Source organism: Vulpes lagopus, chromosome 8, assembly GCF_018345385.1.
Source record: "Vulpes lagopus strain Blue_001 chromosome 8, ASM1834538v1, whole genome shotgun sequence".
Taxonomy (NCBI): domain Eukaryota; kingdom Metazoa; phylum Chordata; class Mammalia; order Carnivora; family Canidae; genus Vulpes; species Vulpes lagopus.
In genome coordinates, this window is record NC_054831.1 from 91718983 (window position 1) to 91734291 (window position 15309).

Below are 15309 nucleotides of genomic sequence, written 5' to 3' on the forward strand. Positions count from 1 at the left end.
ATAAAGAGATCAAAACTTAGGCCTATCACAGTCAAAATGTTGAAATCAAGAGGAAAAAAAAAAAAGCAAAATGACACATTCTATATAACGGTTACAATTAATGACTGGCTTCTCATCTAAAATAATGAAGGCCAGGGATCCCTTGGTGGTGCAGCGGTTTGGCGCCTGCCTTTGGCCCAGGGCGCGATCCTGGAGACCCGGGATCTAGTCCCACGTCGGGCTCCCGGTGCATGGAGCCTGCTTCTCCCTCTGCCGGTGTCTCTGCCTCTCTCTCTCTCTCTCTGATGTGACTATCATAGATAAATAAAAATTTAAAAAAAAATAATGAAGGCCAGAAGACAATGGAAAGGCATGCTTAAAGTGCTGAAAGAAAAACAAATGTTTATCAATATTCTATATCCACCAAAATTAATCTATAAAATTAAGTTGAATAAAGATATTTCCAAATCAATGAAAAATGAGAGAATTTTTTACCTTCAGACCTGTCTTACAAGTAATAGTAAGTCCTTTAGTGGAAAGGAAATTACTTCTGGCTGGTAACTTGGATTTACAGAAAGAAATGAAAAGCATTAGAAATGGTAAATATATGTGTTAATATGAACTACTTTATAAATATAAAGTATTTTATATTTTCACCTCGTTTCTTTTATTTAAAAAAAAAAAACTTTTTAAAGATTTACTTTTCAAGTAATCTCTACACCTGACATGGGACTTGAAGTCATGACTCCAAGATCAAAAGTCACATGCTCTACTGACTGGGCCAGCCAGGTGCCCCTCACCTAGTTTCTTTTAAATATATAATATTATATAAAGCAAGATAACTGTAGCACAAAGGGGAATAAAGGAAATAGAGCTGTGTTGGGGCAAAGCTTCTATATTTTACCAGAATTGGATATTAATCTGTAATAGCTTGTGATAAATTAGGAGGCATATTACAATTGCTAGAGTAACTGGAAAGAAAATGACATATATAACAAATATATAAAATCAACAGAAGAATTAAAAAGACACACTAGAAATATTTAACCAAAAAGAAGACAGCGGTGGAGGAATAAAGAAGTAAAAAAAGATAAGAGCACATTGAAAACAGAAACATAGCAAATCTAAATATAACTATATCAATAATTATACTAAATGTAAATGATTTACACATTCCAATCAAAAAGTGGAGATTGTTGTAAGATAAACAAAGCAATTCTAAACTATCTCCAATAGATCCTCCTTAAATCCAAAGACACAAGGAGTATGAAATGATAAATGATACTACCATGCCAAATATAAAATGAGAGAGGAGGATTTGCTACATTACCATCTGACAAAATAGATATTAAGACAAATAATATTACTGGAGACAAATAGGGACATTTTTATAATTTAAAAGTATTAATACATCAGGAGATATAACAATCATAAATATATATATGCTCCTTCTAACAGAGGCTCAAAATATATGAGACTAGATATGCTATAATTAAATGAAGAAATGGATAATTCAACAATAATAGTTAGAAATTTTAATATTCTGCTTTTAAAAATTGACAGGACAACTAGACAAAATATCATCAAAGATATAGAATACTTGAACAACACTAGGAACTGACTAAAATATAAAATGTTTCCCCAATGACATTATTTTTAAGGAACAATGAAACATTCTACAAAATAACTAAATATTAGGATATAAAATATATTTTAATAAATTTAAAAGAATTAAAATTTGAAAAATAGAATTGAATAGAAAATCAACAAGAGGAAGAAATTAAGGAAATACCCAAATATTTGGACAGTAAACAGCATACTTCTAAATAACTGATGGATAAAAGAAACAATCTTGAGAGAAATCAGAATATAATTTGAACTGAATAAAAACACAAAACACAATTCAAGAAATGAGTTTAGCTAAAGCATCGCATAGTGCTTTAAATGCCTAAGTCAGAGAAGAAGAAAGGTCACAAATTAATAATCAAAACTTCTACATTAAGAAACTTAGAAAAAGACAAGCAAACTAAACCTCAAATGAGCAGAAGGAGGAGCATAATAAAGATTACAGGTAGAAATCAATAAAATACAAAACATTAAGACAACGGAAAGTTAATAAACCAAATATTGGTTCTTTCAGAAGATTAACAAAGCTGACAAACCTTTAGACAAACTGACCTTAAAAAAAAGTGAGAGAGCAAAGACAAAAATTACCAAAATAGGGAATGAAATATAAAATATCAATGTATACCCTAGAGAAATTATAAGGATTATAGTAGAATATTACGAATAAATTTGTGACAAAAAAAGTTAACAACTGACATGAAATGGAAAAATTCCTAGAAATACATGAATTACTAAAAAATGACCCAGAAGAAATAGAAAATCAAGATAGATGTATAGCAAGTAAACAAATTCAATCCATGATTAAGTCAAAGAAAGACTCCCCACCAAATATTGAAAGAAGAAATAATATTAATCTTTTATAGACTCATTCAGGAAATAGAAGTAGCAGTTACCAGGCAGTATTATTTTGATACAAAATGCAAAGGAAGATACCACAACAGAAGACTACTGACAAATATTACTCTAAACATACAGAAAAATGGTTAACAAAATATTAGCAAACAGAATACACAACAACAACAAAAAAAGATAAAACCATGACCAAGTGGGAATTATTCTAGGAAAGAAAGGTTGGTTTAACAATAGAAAATCCAATACACCATACTGATAAAGGGTAAAACTACATCATTATTTCAATAGATGCAGAAAAGGCATTTAACAAAATCCAACACTCATTCAGGATAAAAACGCTCTCTGCCTCTCTTTCTCTTTCTTTTTCTCTTTCCTTCTCTCTGTCTCTCTCTCTCTCTGTCTTTCTCACACACACACACGTACACACACACACATGCACATGCACAAAACTACCAATAGATAAAACTTTCTCAGCTGATAAAGGATATCTATGATAAAGCTATAGAGAACATCATACTTAATGGTTGGGGAGTGAATATTTTTATCTTAAGATTGGTAAGAAAGCAAAGATGATTGCTCTCACCACTTTTATTCAATATACCACTTCTATGCAACCTTGAACTGGAGGGTTAGCCAATATAATAAGGCAAAATTTCTTAATTAATTAAAGACATTCTGCTTGGAAGGAAAGTAATTGCTTTTCATTGCAGGGACATGATACTATGTATAGAAAATCCTAATTATCCATAAAAAGAAACCAGAACTAATAGATGAGTTCAATAAGATTTCAGTATACAAAACCAATAATGCAGACTCAGTTGTATTTCTGTATACTAGCAATGAACAATCCAAAAAATTTTTTTTTAAGATTTTATTTATTTATTCATGAGAGACACAGAGAGAGAGAGGCAAGGAGAGAAGCAGGCTCCATGCAGGGAGCCCGATGTGGGACTGGATCCTAGGACTCTAGTATCATGTCCTGGGCCAAAGGCAGATGCTCAACCACTGAGCCACCCAGGCATCCCTGAACAATCCAAAAATTATTATCAAGATGGCAATTCTCCCAAAATAATCTATAAACTCAACATAGTCCTACAAAAATCCTGGCAGACTTTTTCCGGTAGAAATTGACAAGCTGATTTTAATATTTGTATAGGAATGATGGGACACCTAACAGTAACTGACTTCAAAATGTGTTTATAACACATGGTGCAGTGTGTTATTAGCGCAAGGACAGGCATAAAAATCAGTGCAGTGGAATAGAATTGATATTCTTTAGATTTATGGTCAAATATTTGACAGACTTGCCAAGATAAACAAATGCTTGGAAAATTTAATATCCGTAAAAATAAACTTAGATTTTCTATCATACACAAAAATTAACTCAAAATGGATTATTAAGAGCCATAGCTATAACCTTTCTGGACTAAAACATAACAGAATAAATTAATGAATTTGAATTAGAGTTTTTATGTATGAAACCAGAAGCATGATCCATAAACACAAAATTAACAAGTTGCACTTCATCAAAATTACAAGCATACTTCATTTTATTGCACTTTGCTTTATTCTGCTTCTCAGATGTGTTTTACAAATTGAAAATTTGTGGCAGTCCTGCGTCAAACAAGTCTATTGATACCATTTTTCCAATAGCAGTTGCTCACTTCATGTCTCTGTGTCACGTTATGGTAATTCTCATAATATTTCAAAATTTCATTGTTATAAATTTGTTGTGGTTATCTGTGATCAGTGATCTTCAATGGGAAAGTACAATGAGATTAGTGTTGTTTTCGTGGCCGCTATTGCAACATCCATTCTGCAGCCCATGGATCAAGGATTAATTTTGACTTTTAAGTCTTATTGTTTAAGAAATATATTGTGTTAGGCTCTAGCTGCTATAGACAGCAATTTCTCTGATGGCTTTAGGCAAAGTAAATCAAAAACCTCTATAAAGGATTCACTGTTCTAGATGTTATTATGAACATTCATGATTCATAGGAAAAGGTCAAGATATAGCATCAATATAAACAGGAGTTTAGAAGTTGATTCCAACCTTCATGGATGACTTTGAGGGATTTAGGACTTCAGCAGAGGAAGCAACTGTAGGTGTGGTGGAAATATTAAGAGAACTAGAACTAAAAGCGGGACATGAGTGTGACTCAATTGCTGCAATCTCATGATAATACTTGAAGGTATGAGGAGTCACTTTAAAAAAACATTTATTCATTTATTGGAGAGAGTGAGAGAGTGTGGTGAGGAGGTGCAGAGGGAGATGTGGAGGCCGACACAAGGCTCCATCCCATAAGCCTAAGATCATGACCTGAGCCAGAACCAAGAGTCAGACACTTAACCCACTGAACCACCTAGGCACCCCAATGTGTCACTTTTTATGCAAGCAAAGAAAGTGGTCTCTTGAGCTGGAATCTATTTCTGGTGAAGATGCTGTGAAGATTGTTGAAATGACAACCAAAGATTTAGAGTATTCCATAACTTATTTGATAAAGCAGTGGCAGGATTTAAGAAGATTGACTCCAATTTTGAAGGAAGTTCTGGTGTGCATAAAATGCAGTCAAACGGCATCACATACCACAAAAGTCATTTATAAAAGGAAGAGTTCAGTGCTGTGGCACGCTTCATTGTTGTCTTGCTTTAAGAAATTGCGATAGCCACGCCAGCATTCAGCTACCACCACCCTGATCAGTGAGCAGCCATCAACATCAAGACAAGACCTTTGACCAGCAAAAAGATGGAAAACTCACTGAAAGCTCAGATGATGATTAGAATTTTTTTAGCAAAAAAAAAAAAAAGGTATCTTTTAATTAAGGTATGTACATTGTGTTTTCTAGACATAATGCTATTGCACCCTTAATAGACCACAGCATAGGGGCACCTGGGTGGCTCAGTGGTTGAGCGTCTGCCTTTGGCTCAGGTCATGCTCCTGGAGTCCTAGATCAAGTCCTGCATCAGGCTTGCTGCAGGGAGCCTGCCCCTCCCTCTGCCTGTGTCTCTGCCTTTCTCTCTGTGTCTCTCATGAATAAATAAATAAAATCTTTAAAAAAAAATAGAATACAGTATAGTGTAAGCTTAACTTTTGCATGTGCTAGAAAACTAAAAAATTCATTTGACTTGCCTTATTGCAATATTTGCCTGTTGTGGTGGTTTGGAACCAAACTGCAATGTCTCCAAAGTGTGCCTGCACAAACATTTTGACTTGAAATGAAATCATTGAGACAATAGAAAAGCAAGTATGGATGGGGAGAACATAGTCATAGAGGAGGTGAAAGTCTTCTATCAACAATATATAAGGAACTCTCACAACTAAATTCTAAGAAAACAACTCCATTAACAAACAACTCCAGCTATTGCACTAAAAGCATCTTAAACGGCTAGTGAGCACTTAAAAACATGTTTTACATTATTATTATGTAGGAAAATGCATATTAAAATCACATTGACGGGCAGCCCAGGGCAGCAGTTTAGCGCTGCCTGCAGCCCAGGGTGTGATCCTGGAGGCCCTGGATCGAGTCCGACGTCAGGCTCTCTGTATGATGCCTGCTTCTCTCTCTGCCTCTCTCTCTGTCTCTATGAATAAATAAATAAAATCCTAAAAACAAATCACAGTGAGGTGCCATTACACATCCACAAGAATGGCTGTAATGATAAAGACAGAAAATACAAAATGTCGTTACGGTTGTGGACAAACTGGAAACACAGATGGCAGGAAGGCGCACTTAAGAGTATAACTAAGAAAAAAGAAAAAGAAAAAGAAAAAAAAAGAGTATAACTAAGTTGGAAGACAGTTTGACTACTTCTTAAGAAGTGAAACATAAATTTACTATATGACCTAGCAAATTTGGTCCTAGGAATCAACCTCATTGAAATGAAAACATAATGTCTATACAAAGCCATGCATGTGAATATATTCATAACAGCAATCTTTTCATAATCCAAAATGAAATAATCTAAATGTCTGAATTCCATTGGTGATGAATAAACAAAATGAGCTACATTTATAGAATGAAGTATTATTCAGAAATAAAAGGAAAGTACCACTGATACTGTGAATGACATGGATGAACCTCAGAAACATTATGCAAAGTGAAAGAAACCAGAATCAAACAACTGCATATTTATGATTCCATTTATAAGAAGTATCCAGAAAAGGTAAATTTATAGTCAGAAAATCCTGTAGTTACCCAAGGCTAGCGCTGGGAACTGGGAAAACTCTTAGGGTGATGGAAATATTCTAAAACTGGGTTATGGTCATGGTTGTAAAACGCCATAAATTTACCCAAAAAATCATTGAATTGTACACTTAAAATTTTTGAATTTTATGGTATGTAAGTAAAACCCCAATAGAACTGTCTGCAATTGTTTTTCACATCACGTACTTTTTCCATTTTTGGAATAACTTGTAAATTATCTTTACTCAATACAAGTTTTCCTTTTTTCTTAACAGTTTAGAAAAATGGATTTTAAAGCTATTAGGACTTGGGCATTTTGGGAAGGGAATATCTCAGACCAGTATATCAATTAGACTAATGCTTATTGGTCTGTTCAGCTTTTCTTATTAAACCACTGTAGGTATTTTACACTTTTTTCTGGTAGACACATCTCCATTTTGGTTTTCAGAAGTTTCAGCATCTGGATACTCATAATACATCCTTATTGTATGTATATCTCAATGTTTATACAGTTATTTTCAATGATCATTGCATGTATTTTTATTTCCATCTTCTCTCTTATCAATAATCATAGAAATCTGAATATCAGCTTTTTTGTTAATCTTCTATTGTTTTGTTATCCGTGTCTTATTCCTGTTTCTTTATGTTTGTTCTGATGCACATTTTATAACAGATTGAGAAATACTTCATTTAAAAATTTTAACTTTTAAGATTCCATGACAAGGGGATGTGTAGATATTAATGATCATATATCCCAAGATTTGTGCTTGAAGTATTTCCAATTGTTACTCTTTGCCAAACATTCCTTAATTTTCCTCCATTCCAAGTAATACATTCTTTGATTTTAAAATATAATTATTTTGTCTATTTTAAATTAATTTTATTTTTATTGAATTTTGGGCAGAGAACATAGACCATACGTCAGTCCTTTGGAATTTTCCAAATGTTTCCTATGCCTTGGAAAAAAATGGTTATTTGCCATTTCTTGGTGGTGGTAGTTTGATGTAAAAATCTAATGGCATCTTAATTTTTTCTACTTGATCTATCAATTTCTGAGAAGTATGTGCTAAAATCTGTAAGTCCAGTTACTGATTTATCTAATTCTATCACTTTTTTTTGGTTGTAGTCTGACAGAGGTAGAGCCTGTGAATTAATGCTCAGTGATTATTATGCCTTCATGTTCTGTTTTTCCTTTTACTTTAAATAGTGTCCTTTGTCACTTATGATGCATTTTGGACTGAATTCTATAATTTGAGTATTAATATTACTACATCTGCCTTCTTATTCATTTTTACCTTGTATCTTATCCTATTGTTTTAATATCTGTGTGGTTTTTAATTTTAACTTTTATCATCCATACCTGGTTTGATTCTGTTTTAAAATCCAGCCACAAACTATATTTTAATTTATGTGTTTAGTCCATTTACAGTTTATTTCTGTTGTACTGTGACTTGGTTCTTCTAATTTTTCATATTTTCAGTTATCAGACTTTTAAAAAATTATTTTAAAAGTAGTTTCTTCTTTTCAGATTTTCTCTGATGAGGAGTTAAAGGTTGCATATCTATTTCTGCTCTTATTATGAGTACCCTTAACCAAATATCCATATTTATAATTATTTATAATCACTATTGCTAATGTCTTTGTTTATTGTTAATATCTATATCTTCTCCCCTAATATATGTTAACCTGCTCTCATTTGGTTAAAATTCCCTAAACTCCTTCAATTTGTTATTGACCAGATTCTATCTTTGAGTTATTATGGGTATTTCTTGATTTCTCTTGTTTTTTTTTTTTTGTTTGTTTTTCATTAATTCTAGAAATGTACCCTATTTCTTCAAATATTTTTCCTATATATATTTGTCTCCTTGGGACCTCTGATTCTATTCACCAGGTTCTTTAAATTTTCTCTTCTATTTTAAATGCATTTTCCTTTATCATTGCCTTCTCTGGGAGTTTCTGGATCTAATCTTCTGGTTCACAAATTCATTAGGTATTTGTACCTATGCTACTTTCATTCTTTATATTGTTTTATTTATTACCATTTAAATATTTTCCATGTCTAAAACTTCCACTTTTTCCCCATTATATCTTTTTCTGTTGTTTCATATTGCCGTTTTTTTCTCTCCCTAAAGCATAGTTACACTCTTGAAAAATTATTTTTCTATGCATTCTTATAATTCTGCTTCAACCGATACTGAATATTATATTACCATATTTCTTTTATGTTGTTGTGTTCCTCACATATACAGATATTTCTACCTTAAGATTCCATAATAGCTTTAGTTATTTTTTTCTGCTACAGTGAGTGAGATGGTGTTTAAGGCTCTGCCTCTCCTGATTAGTGTAAGGACAGGAAAAGGGATAAAGCCTAGATCAGAACTGGAGCCAGTGTTGTGCCTCCAGTTCATTGCCACTCCACCAGGTGGGGAATCCAGCTGTAAGCTCTCAAAAACTGCTAGCATTAAGAAGAGGTGTTTTCTGTAGCTTGTGACCTACCAGCCTTGGAGTGTAGAGGGGGAAGAGGAGGTGGAGTAGTAAATACCCACACCTGTGCTCATCACCTCACAGCTGGCTTTTGACCTGGCCTGTCATCGCCCTGCCAACACCTGTGACCTAGTAAGCTGCTGTTGCTTTTGCTGGTGAAGGGGGATAGCAGTGATGTCCCAAGGTAATAAAATCAATCCATATCACCCATGCCTCTGTAGTTTCTCCAGAAATGACCTTAGAGAGAAAACCAGCAGCGATCCTACTTTTTCCTTATGCTTCAGCCACACTTCTTTGTGCCCCCTTAAACGGGATAATCTAGTTCTTGTCACAAATCCTTTGCAACTGGGGGATCCCTGGGTGGCTCAGCGGTTTGGCGCCTGTCTTCTTGGCGCCTGCCTTCGGCCGGGGCATGATCCTGGAGTCCTGGGATCAAGTCCCACGTCGGGCTCCCTGCGTGGAGCCTGCTTTTCCCTCTGCCTCTCTCTCTGTGTCTCTCATGAATGGATAAATAAATCTTTAGAAAACAAACAAAGAAACAAAACACACAAAAAACCAAGTCCTTTGCAATTGCAGTTCTCTATGCCTGTAATGTCCTTTCTTCAGATCTTTAGTGGCTGACTTCTCCTCATTAATCACATTTCACCTCAAATGTTACCTTTACAGAGAGATCTTTCTTGATACTGTATTTAAAATAGCCACTCTTCTAGTTATCGTTCAATATTTTTAAATAGCATTTATTATACTTTAATATTATCATATTTATGGCTTTTATCTTCTTATTAGAATGTAAGTTCCTTAAAGCATATATTCCATTTTTTGTTTGTTGGTTTTTGCTGTGGCAGGGTCTTAGTCTAGTAGAAGCCCAGAGCCTTGTAAAATGTATAGTGGATTTTGAGAAACAAATGAACAACCGAACAAATGAAATCACACACATAGCCATTACTTAATCCTGTTTTCACTCTATTTTAACTTCTTCCCAAACATATGAGATGAATAGTGGTATATGCTCCATTGCTTTTCTTTTTCTCTTTTAAATTCTTTTTCCTTTTTTGTCTTTTGGAAGTACTCCTCAATGTAAACTTTTGGTTCACAAACTCATTATATACTTGTATCAATTGTTCTTTTATTCTTTGTATTGTTTGACATACTAGGCCACTGGTCTCTATTCTAAGTGTTCCATAAGTGTTTAAATAGCAATATTTAAAATATTTTTGTTAGGACAATAACATCAAAATTTTATTTTGTCATGAGATATAATAACTAAATAATTCTCCATTTTCATTCTTTAATTTTAGGTAGAAATTAAATTCAAGTTAAGTCTAGGACTTCTTTAGTTAGCTCATGTCACAATAGTGTTGCCAAATAAGGGTTCAAAAGTATTCATTTGATCCTCAGCACAAATCACTAGTATAGATGGGATGTAAATTTCCATTTGTCAGATATTGAAAGTGGGGTTCAAAGAGGTGGAGTGAGTGGGTGGCAGATGGGAGAATCAAACCCTAGTCTCCAGTTACCACTGAGTGTAGTTGTTTTCCTCACCATACTGGTATGTTTCTGAGTATGTGTCATATTATTAGAACTGAGAGTTGGGGATTTCTTCCATCATCCTCAAAACATGTTTCATTTTATTGGCTTGTTAGTGAGGAAAATGTTTAAATAAGAACAGCAACAATAATAGCTATAAATGGTTATGATATGCTATTCTAAATGCTGTGCATGTATTCATACCCTGAGACCTCTTTAAAATGCTGAGAGGTTAGTAATATTGTACACATTTTGCAAATAAGGACACCAAAACAGAGGGGTTAAGAAACTCCCACATCACACAGCCAGTATGTGACAGAGTTAGAATTATGAACAATTCAATCTGGCTCCTGATCAGTACCCTAATCTATAATAATAAAAACTCAATTGCAGCTTATTTTTTACCAAGAGCTTTCATACCCATTATCTACCGGACCTCATTACCACTCTGCAGAGAAGGCAGGCAGGATTTGACAAACAGTATGCTGAGTTTCAGAAAGGTGACTTGGCCTACCTCACCCAGATAACAAGTGACCAAAATCAAGTAGAAATTCTTTCTCCTGGGATCCCTGGGTGGCGCAGCAGTTTGGCGCCTGCCTTTGGCCCAGGGCGCGATCCTGGAGACACGGGATCAAATCCCACATCGGGCTCCCGGTGCATGGAGCCTGCTTCTTTGTCTGCCTCTCTCTCTCTCTCTCTCTCTTTCTCTCTCTCTCTCTCTCTCTCTCTCTCTGTGACTATCATAAATAAATAAAAATTTAAAAAAAAAAAAGAAAGAAATTCTTTCTCCTAAAACCTAATTGTATCTCTGTTCTTGGGCTATGTTTTATTATTCATGATGTTATTCGTGCACTACAGTCTCCTCAATCTGTTTTGTTCTCAGTAAGTTATATTGTTGTAGGTTTAAAATATTAACCTATTTAAGTATCTAAGGAATATTTTATCTCTTATATTTTGATGTTCCTTGGTAATATCTCTTGCAGTTGAATTGCGATGATTTCAGGAAAGGAGAGAGAAATGGAGATTTTATCTGTACTTTTGATAATGCAGCCGTTTGTGGCACAGATGGGAAAACGTATAGCAACAAATGTGCGCTGTGTGCTGAGAATGCGTGAGTATCTGCAGCGGGCTTTCTCCCCAAAGCATGCTCTCTGTATAATTACATGACACATTTTTTTCTTACAGTCTAATATTTTAAGATTATTTATTTATTTATTTATTTATTTATTTATTTATTTATTTGAGAGAGAGTATGAGCAGGGGAAGGGGCAAATGGAGAGGGAGAAGCAGGCTCCCTGCTGAGCAGGGGAGGGGGGGGATGGTGGGGCTAGACCCCAGGACCCTGAGATCACCACCTGAGCCAAAGGCAGACACTTAACCAACTGAGTCATGCAGGTGCCCCTACAGGCTTTGGAATATCAATTCATTTTGTGGGAATGAGCCATTAGTAAATTATTAGGACCACTCCTTTTATAATTCTTAAGGAAAAAATGGGTAATGCCTTACTTTATATTTTACAAAGCACTTCTGTAGGCAGTTTATCAGATAGTTGTCAGTGTCTCTGTGAAGTAGACATACATCTGATATATCTAAATCTATATATCTACCTACATGCACAATAAGCACACATCTATGTATATATACTCGCTTATACACACATACATCCATACGCATACAGACATCTATTTCTGTCTATCTATCTAGGAGTATATCTTTTTTCACAGATAATTGTTTAATCATCAAATGATTTTTTTACTAAGTGCCTGATAATTTATAATAGTGGAGTAGATATTGGAACTTTTAATATTGAGCTTCTTTCCATTTATCTGACCTCTGTCACATGGCTTAAGCATCTCACTGTCCAATATTTTTCCCCATTTGATTCTTTCTCCACCTTCAAAGCTAAATTTGGTTGTCAGCGGTCTTCTATCAGCAAGATAGCATACCTGCTTCACAGATTCTGGCTTGTGGCATCAGTCTTGAATAGTCTGCTCTTCAGTTTTTGCAAATATAAATACAACCAGTGCTTAAAGCTGATAAAAGATGTTATAAATATTCAGTCTTCAAGGTTCTACAAGCTTTACCTCTCCTTGTAATAACTATCTTTACCAAAACACAACCGAATTAAATCATTCTGATGCCTTGTATTATTGCATTTTCAGAGATTCACTCTGAAATTATGCCTTTACCTCTCACCAGTGATCAACATAAATGGAAAGCACAAATAAACATAGGGAGAACAGATAGGTTTTATTAGATAGTATTTTGTAATATTATTATGAACACATTGAACATGTAATTACTACTATGTTTTATGTGGGGGATTCTGTGATAGATTCTTTAAATTTCTTCAGGTCTAAGTTTCTCACCCTAATTTCTGGTGTATTTCTTTCATTATGTAGTGAGAGACATACTGCACATTGTGTTTCTTCCTTAACTTTGTCTACTAGGAGATACTGCAGTAACATTGGGATTCAATTTTTTTTGTTTCCCTCAGATGATATCTTTTGATATAAATTTTTTCATAACACTCTTAGTGACTTCATTTTCCTTTTTTTTTTAATGTTATACAAAGACTGTGGTTTTAAGCTGCCTGACCTTTTAAAAAGTAGGAAGTGTATTATGGTTCTGTTTTCAGATAGAGATAAAGCTCAATTAGACTGAATAAACTTAATTCTTGGGACTTTAGGTACTTTCCATGACAACTAAAATATATCAGTCAGCATAGCCCAAACAAAGAATAGTATAGTGGGATGTTAGGTCCTATAAACTTGAATTCATATCTTTGAAACAACATCATCAACAGGATAGTTCTTTGGGGACATCTGATATCTGGTTACAAGGTGTACTTTTTCCTTCTCTTATATGGATCCTCCCTAGATGCAGGAAAGAAAATTGTAGAAATAATTTTTACAGGTCTGACTCTTGTTAACCCTCCAACGTGATTCTATTTCTTCAACTCCAAGTTATAAACATAGGCTCTCATTAGAAACAGTAAGTAAAAAAAAAAAAAAAAAGAATGCAAGGTGACACCTGTTTTCAAGGGCAAGGGATAATCATAATACAATGAAAATAAATTATTTTTTGAATGGTAAGAAGTTCTGTGATACTAAACTGTGTCTACTTACTTTCAATTCCAGTAAATCCAGGTCTCAAGTTGGCATAAAAAGTGAAGGCGAATGTGAGACCAATAATCCAGAGCAGGTGAGGACAAGTGTCAAAATAGTGGGAGACCTTCTTTGGTGGAGTGTTAGGAAGGAAACAACTCTTGCTCTATTTGAAATGGGTCACTGCTTGTTTAGATGAAAAGCAGTTGATAGTTCCTGAAACTGGAGCAGGTTACTTTGGTAGTTAGACTTCTCAGCTCTATTTCTGCTTTCAGTGAAAAAAAGAAATAAGTCAATCAATCAATCAAAAGGAAACTACACTTGTAGAAGAAAGGGCATTACGCTTCAGTCTTCAGTCACTTAATCTGAATTGAAACCCTAGCACTGTCACTTGCTGTCGGGAGACCTTGGGCAAATTACTTACCCATACTGTACCAGGGTTTCCATATCTAAAAATGAAATTTGAAATAAATAGCTTTTTTTTTTTTTTTTTTGAAATAAATAGCTTTTTCCCATGCTAACATTCTGTGCCCCTGTGATGATAGGAAAAAAAAAATATGTCACACTTGATTTTTTCTAGCTGAATGTTCTCCTAAGTCAAAGTTTGGTGCCCTTTCTATGCTCCTAGAGCACCTACCAGGAGAGTTAGCACATCATATTTTAAGTCTCTTTGTGTCATCAAGTACATTGTGAGCAAATTGAGTGCAAGGACTATGTTCTGCCTTAGTTCTAGCACATATTAGGGTATCTCTGTTTACTAATAAATGAATAAGTAAATGAGCACCATATAAAACCACATGAATTATGCAATACTTAATAAGCTACCTCTAGGCATCTGTCACTGCTCTAGGCAGGTAATGTGCATTGGGCAGAGAAGCATTGAGTACTATAAAATTTCTGAAAACAGTGTGGAAAGCACTACAATCAGGATGGTGAATGTTAAGTTCTTTTCCCTGTTCCTCAGGATGTATGTAGTGCTTTTCGGCCTTATGTGAAGGATGGAAGACTTGTATGCACGAGGGAAAATGATCCAGTCCTTGGCTCTGATGGAAAAACACATGGCAATAAGTGTGCCATGTGTGCCGAGCTTTTGTAAGTATTACCATCCCCAAGCAGACCAAGTAGGTGGACTTGATGAGGATGCACTTGGTGCTGTCCTGAGAACTGCTCCACAGAGAGATACAGTCCTTTTCATGAAACATACAATTCTTTGTCTTCATAAGTTGAAATAGTCCTTGCTTTCTGAGTGGCTTCTTTTATTTTTAGTTCTTTCATCTGCTAGAGTTTCTTAAAAGGCATAGATAAGGTGATTATGTTAATTATTAAATTCAAAACGCTTAATATGCTTGATTACAATGATAGGACAATGCATGGTGTTTTATAAGGTACAGTATTTTAAAATTTAGAAAACACTTTCCTAGAATAATCTAGTTTGGTCTTTTGATGTGCATTGCTTTATTTGAATATGTATAGAGACTCTTACTAAAAGAGACAATCTAATTTAAATTAATAATAATAACAATAGTGTCATGTGGCTGCCTTCATTATGA

At 34.4% G+C, this 15309-nt stretch overlaps 1 protein-coding gene across 1 annotated transcript in view; it reads left to right on the forward strand.

The window, feature by feature from the left end:
• SPINK5 (serine peptidase inhibitor Kazal type 5) overlaps positions 1–15309 on the forward strand; it is a 79435-nt gene that overhangs the window by 13560 nt on the left and 50566 nt on the right. The window contains exons 5-7 of the mRNA XM_041767289.1: positions 11636–11763; positions 13793–13856; positions 14724–14851. Of these exons, the coding sequence (XP_041623223.1) occupies positions 11636–11763; positions 13793–13856; positions 14724–14851 (320 nt within the window). The remainder of the gene's footprint in view (positions 1–11635; positions 11764–13792; positions 13857–14723; positions 14852–15309) is intronic.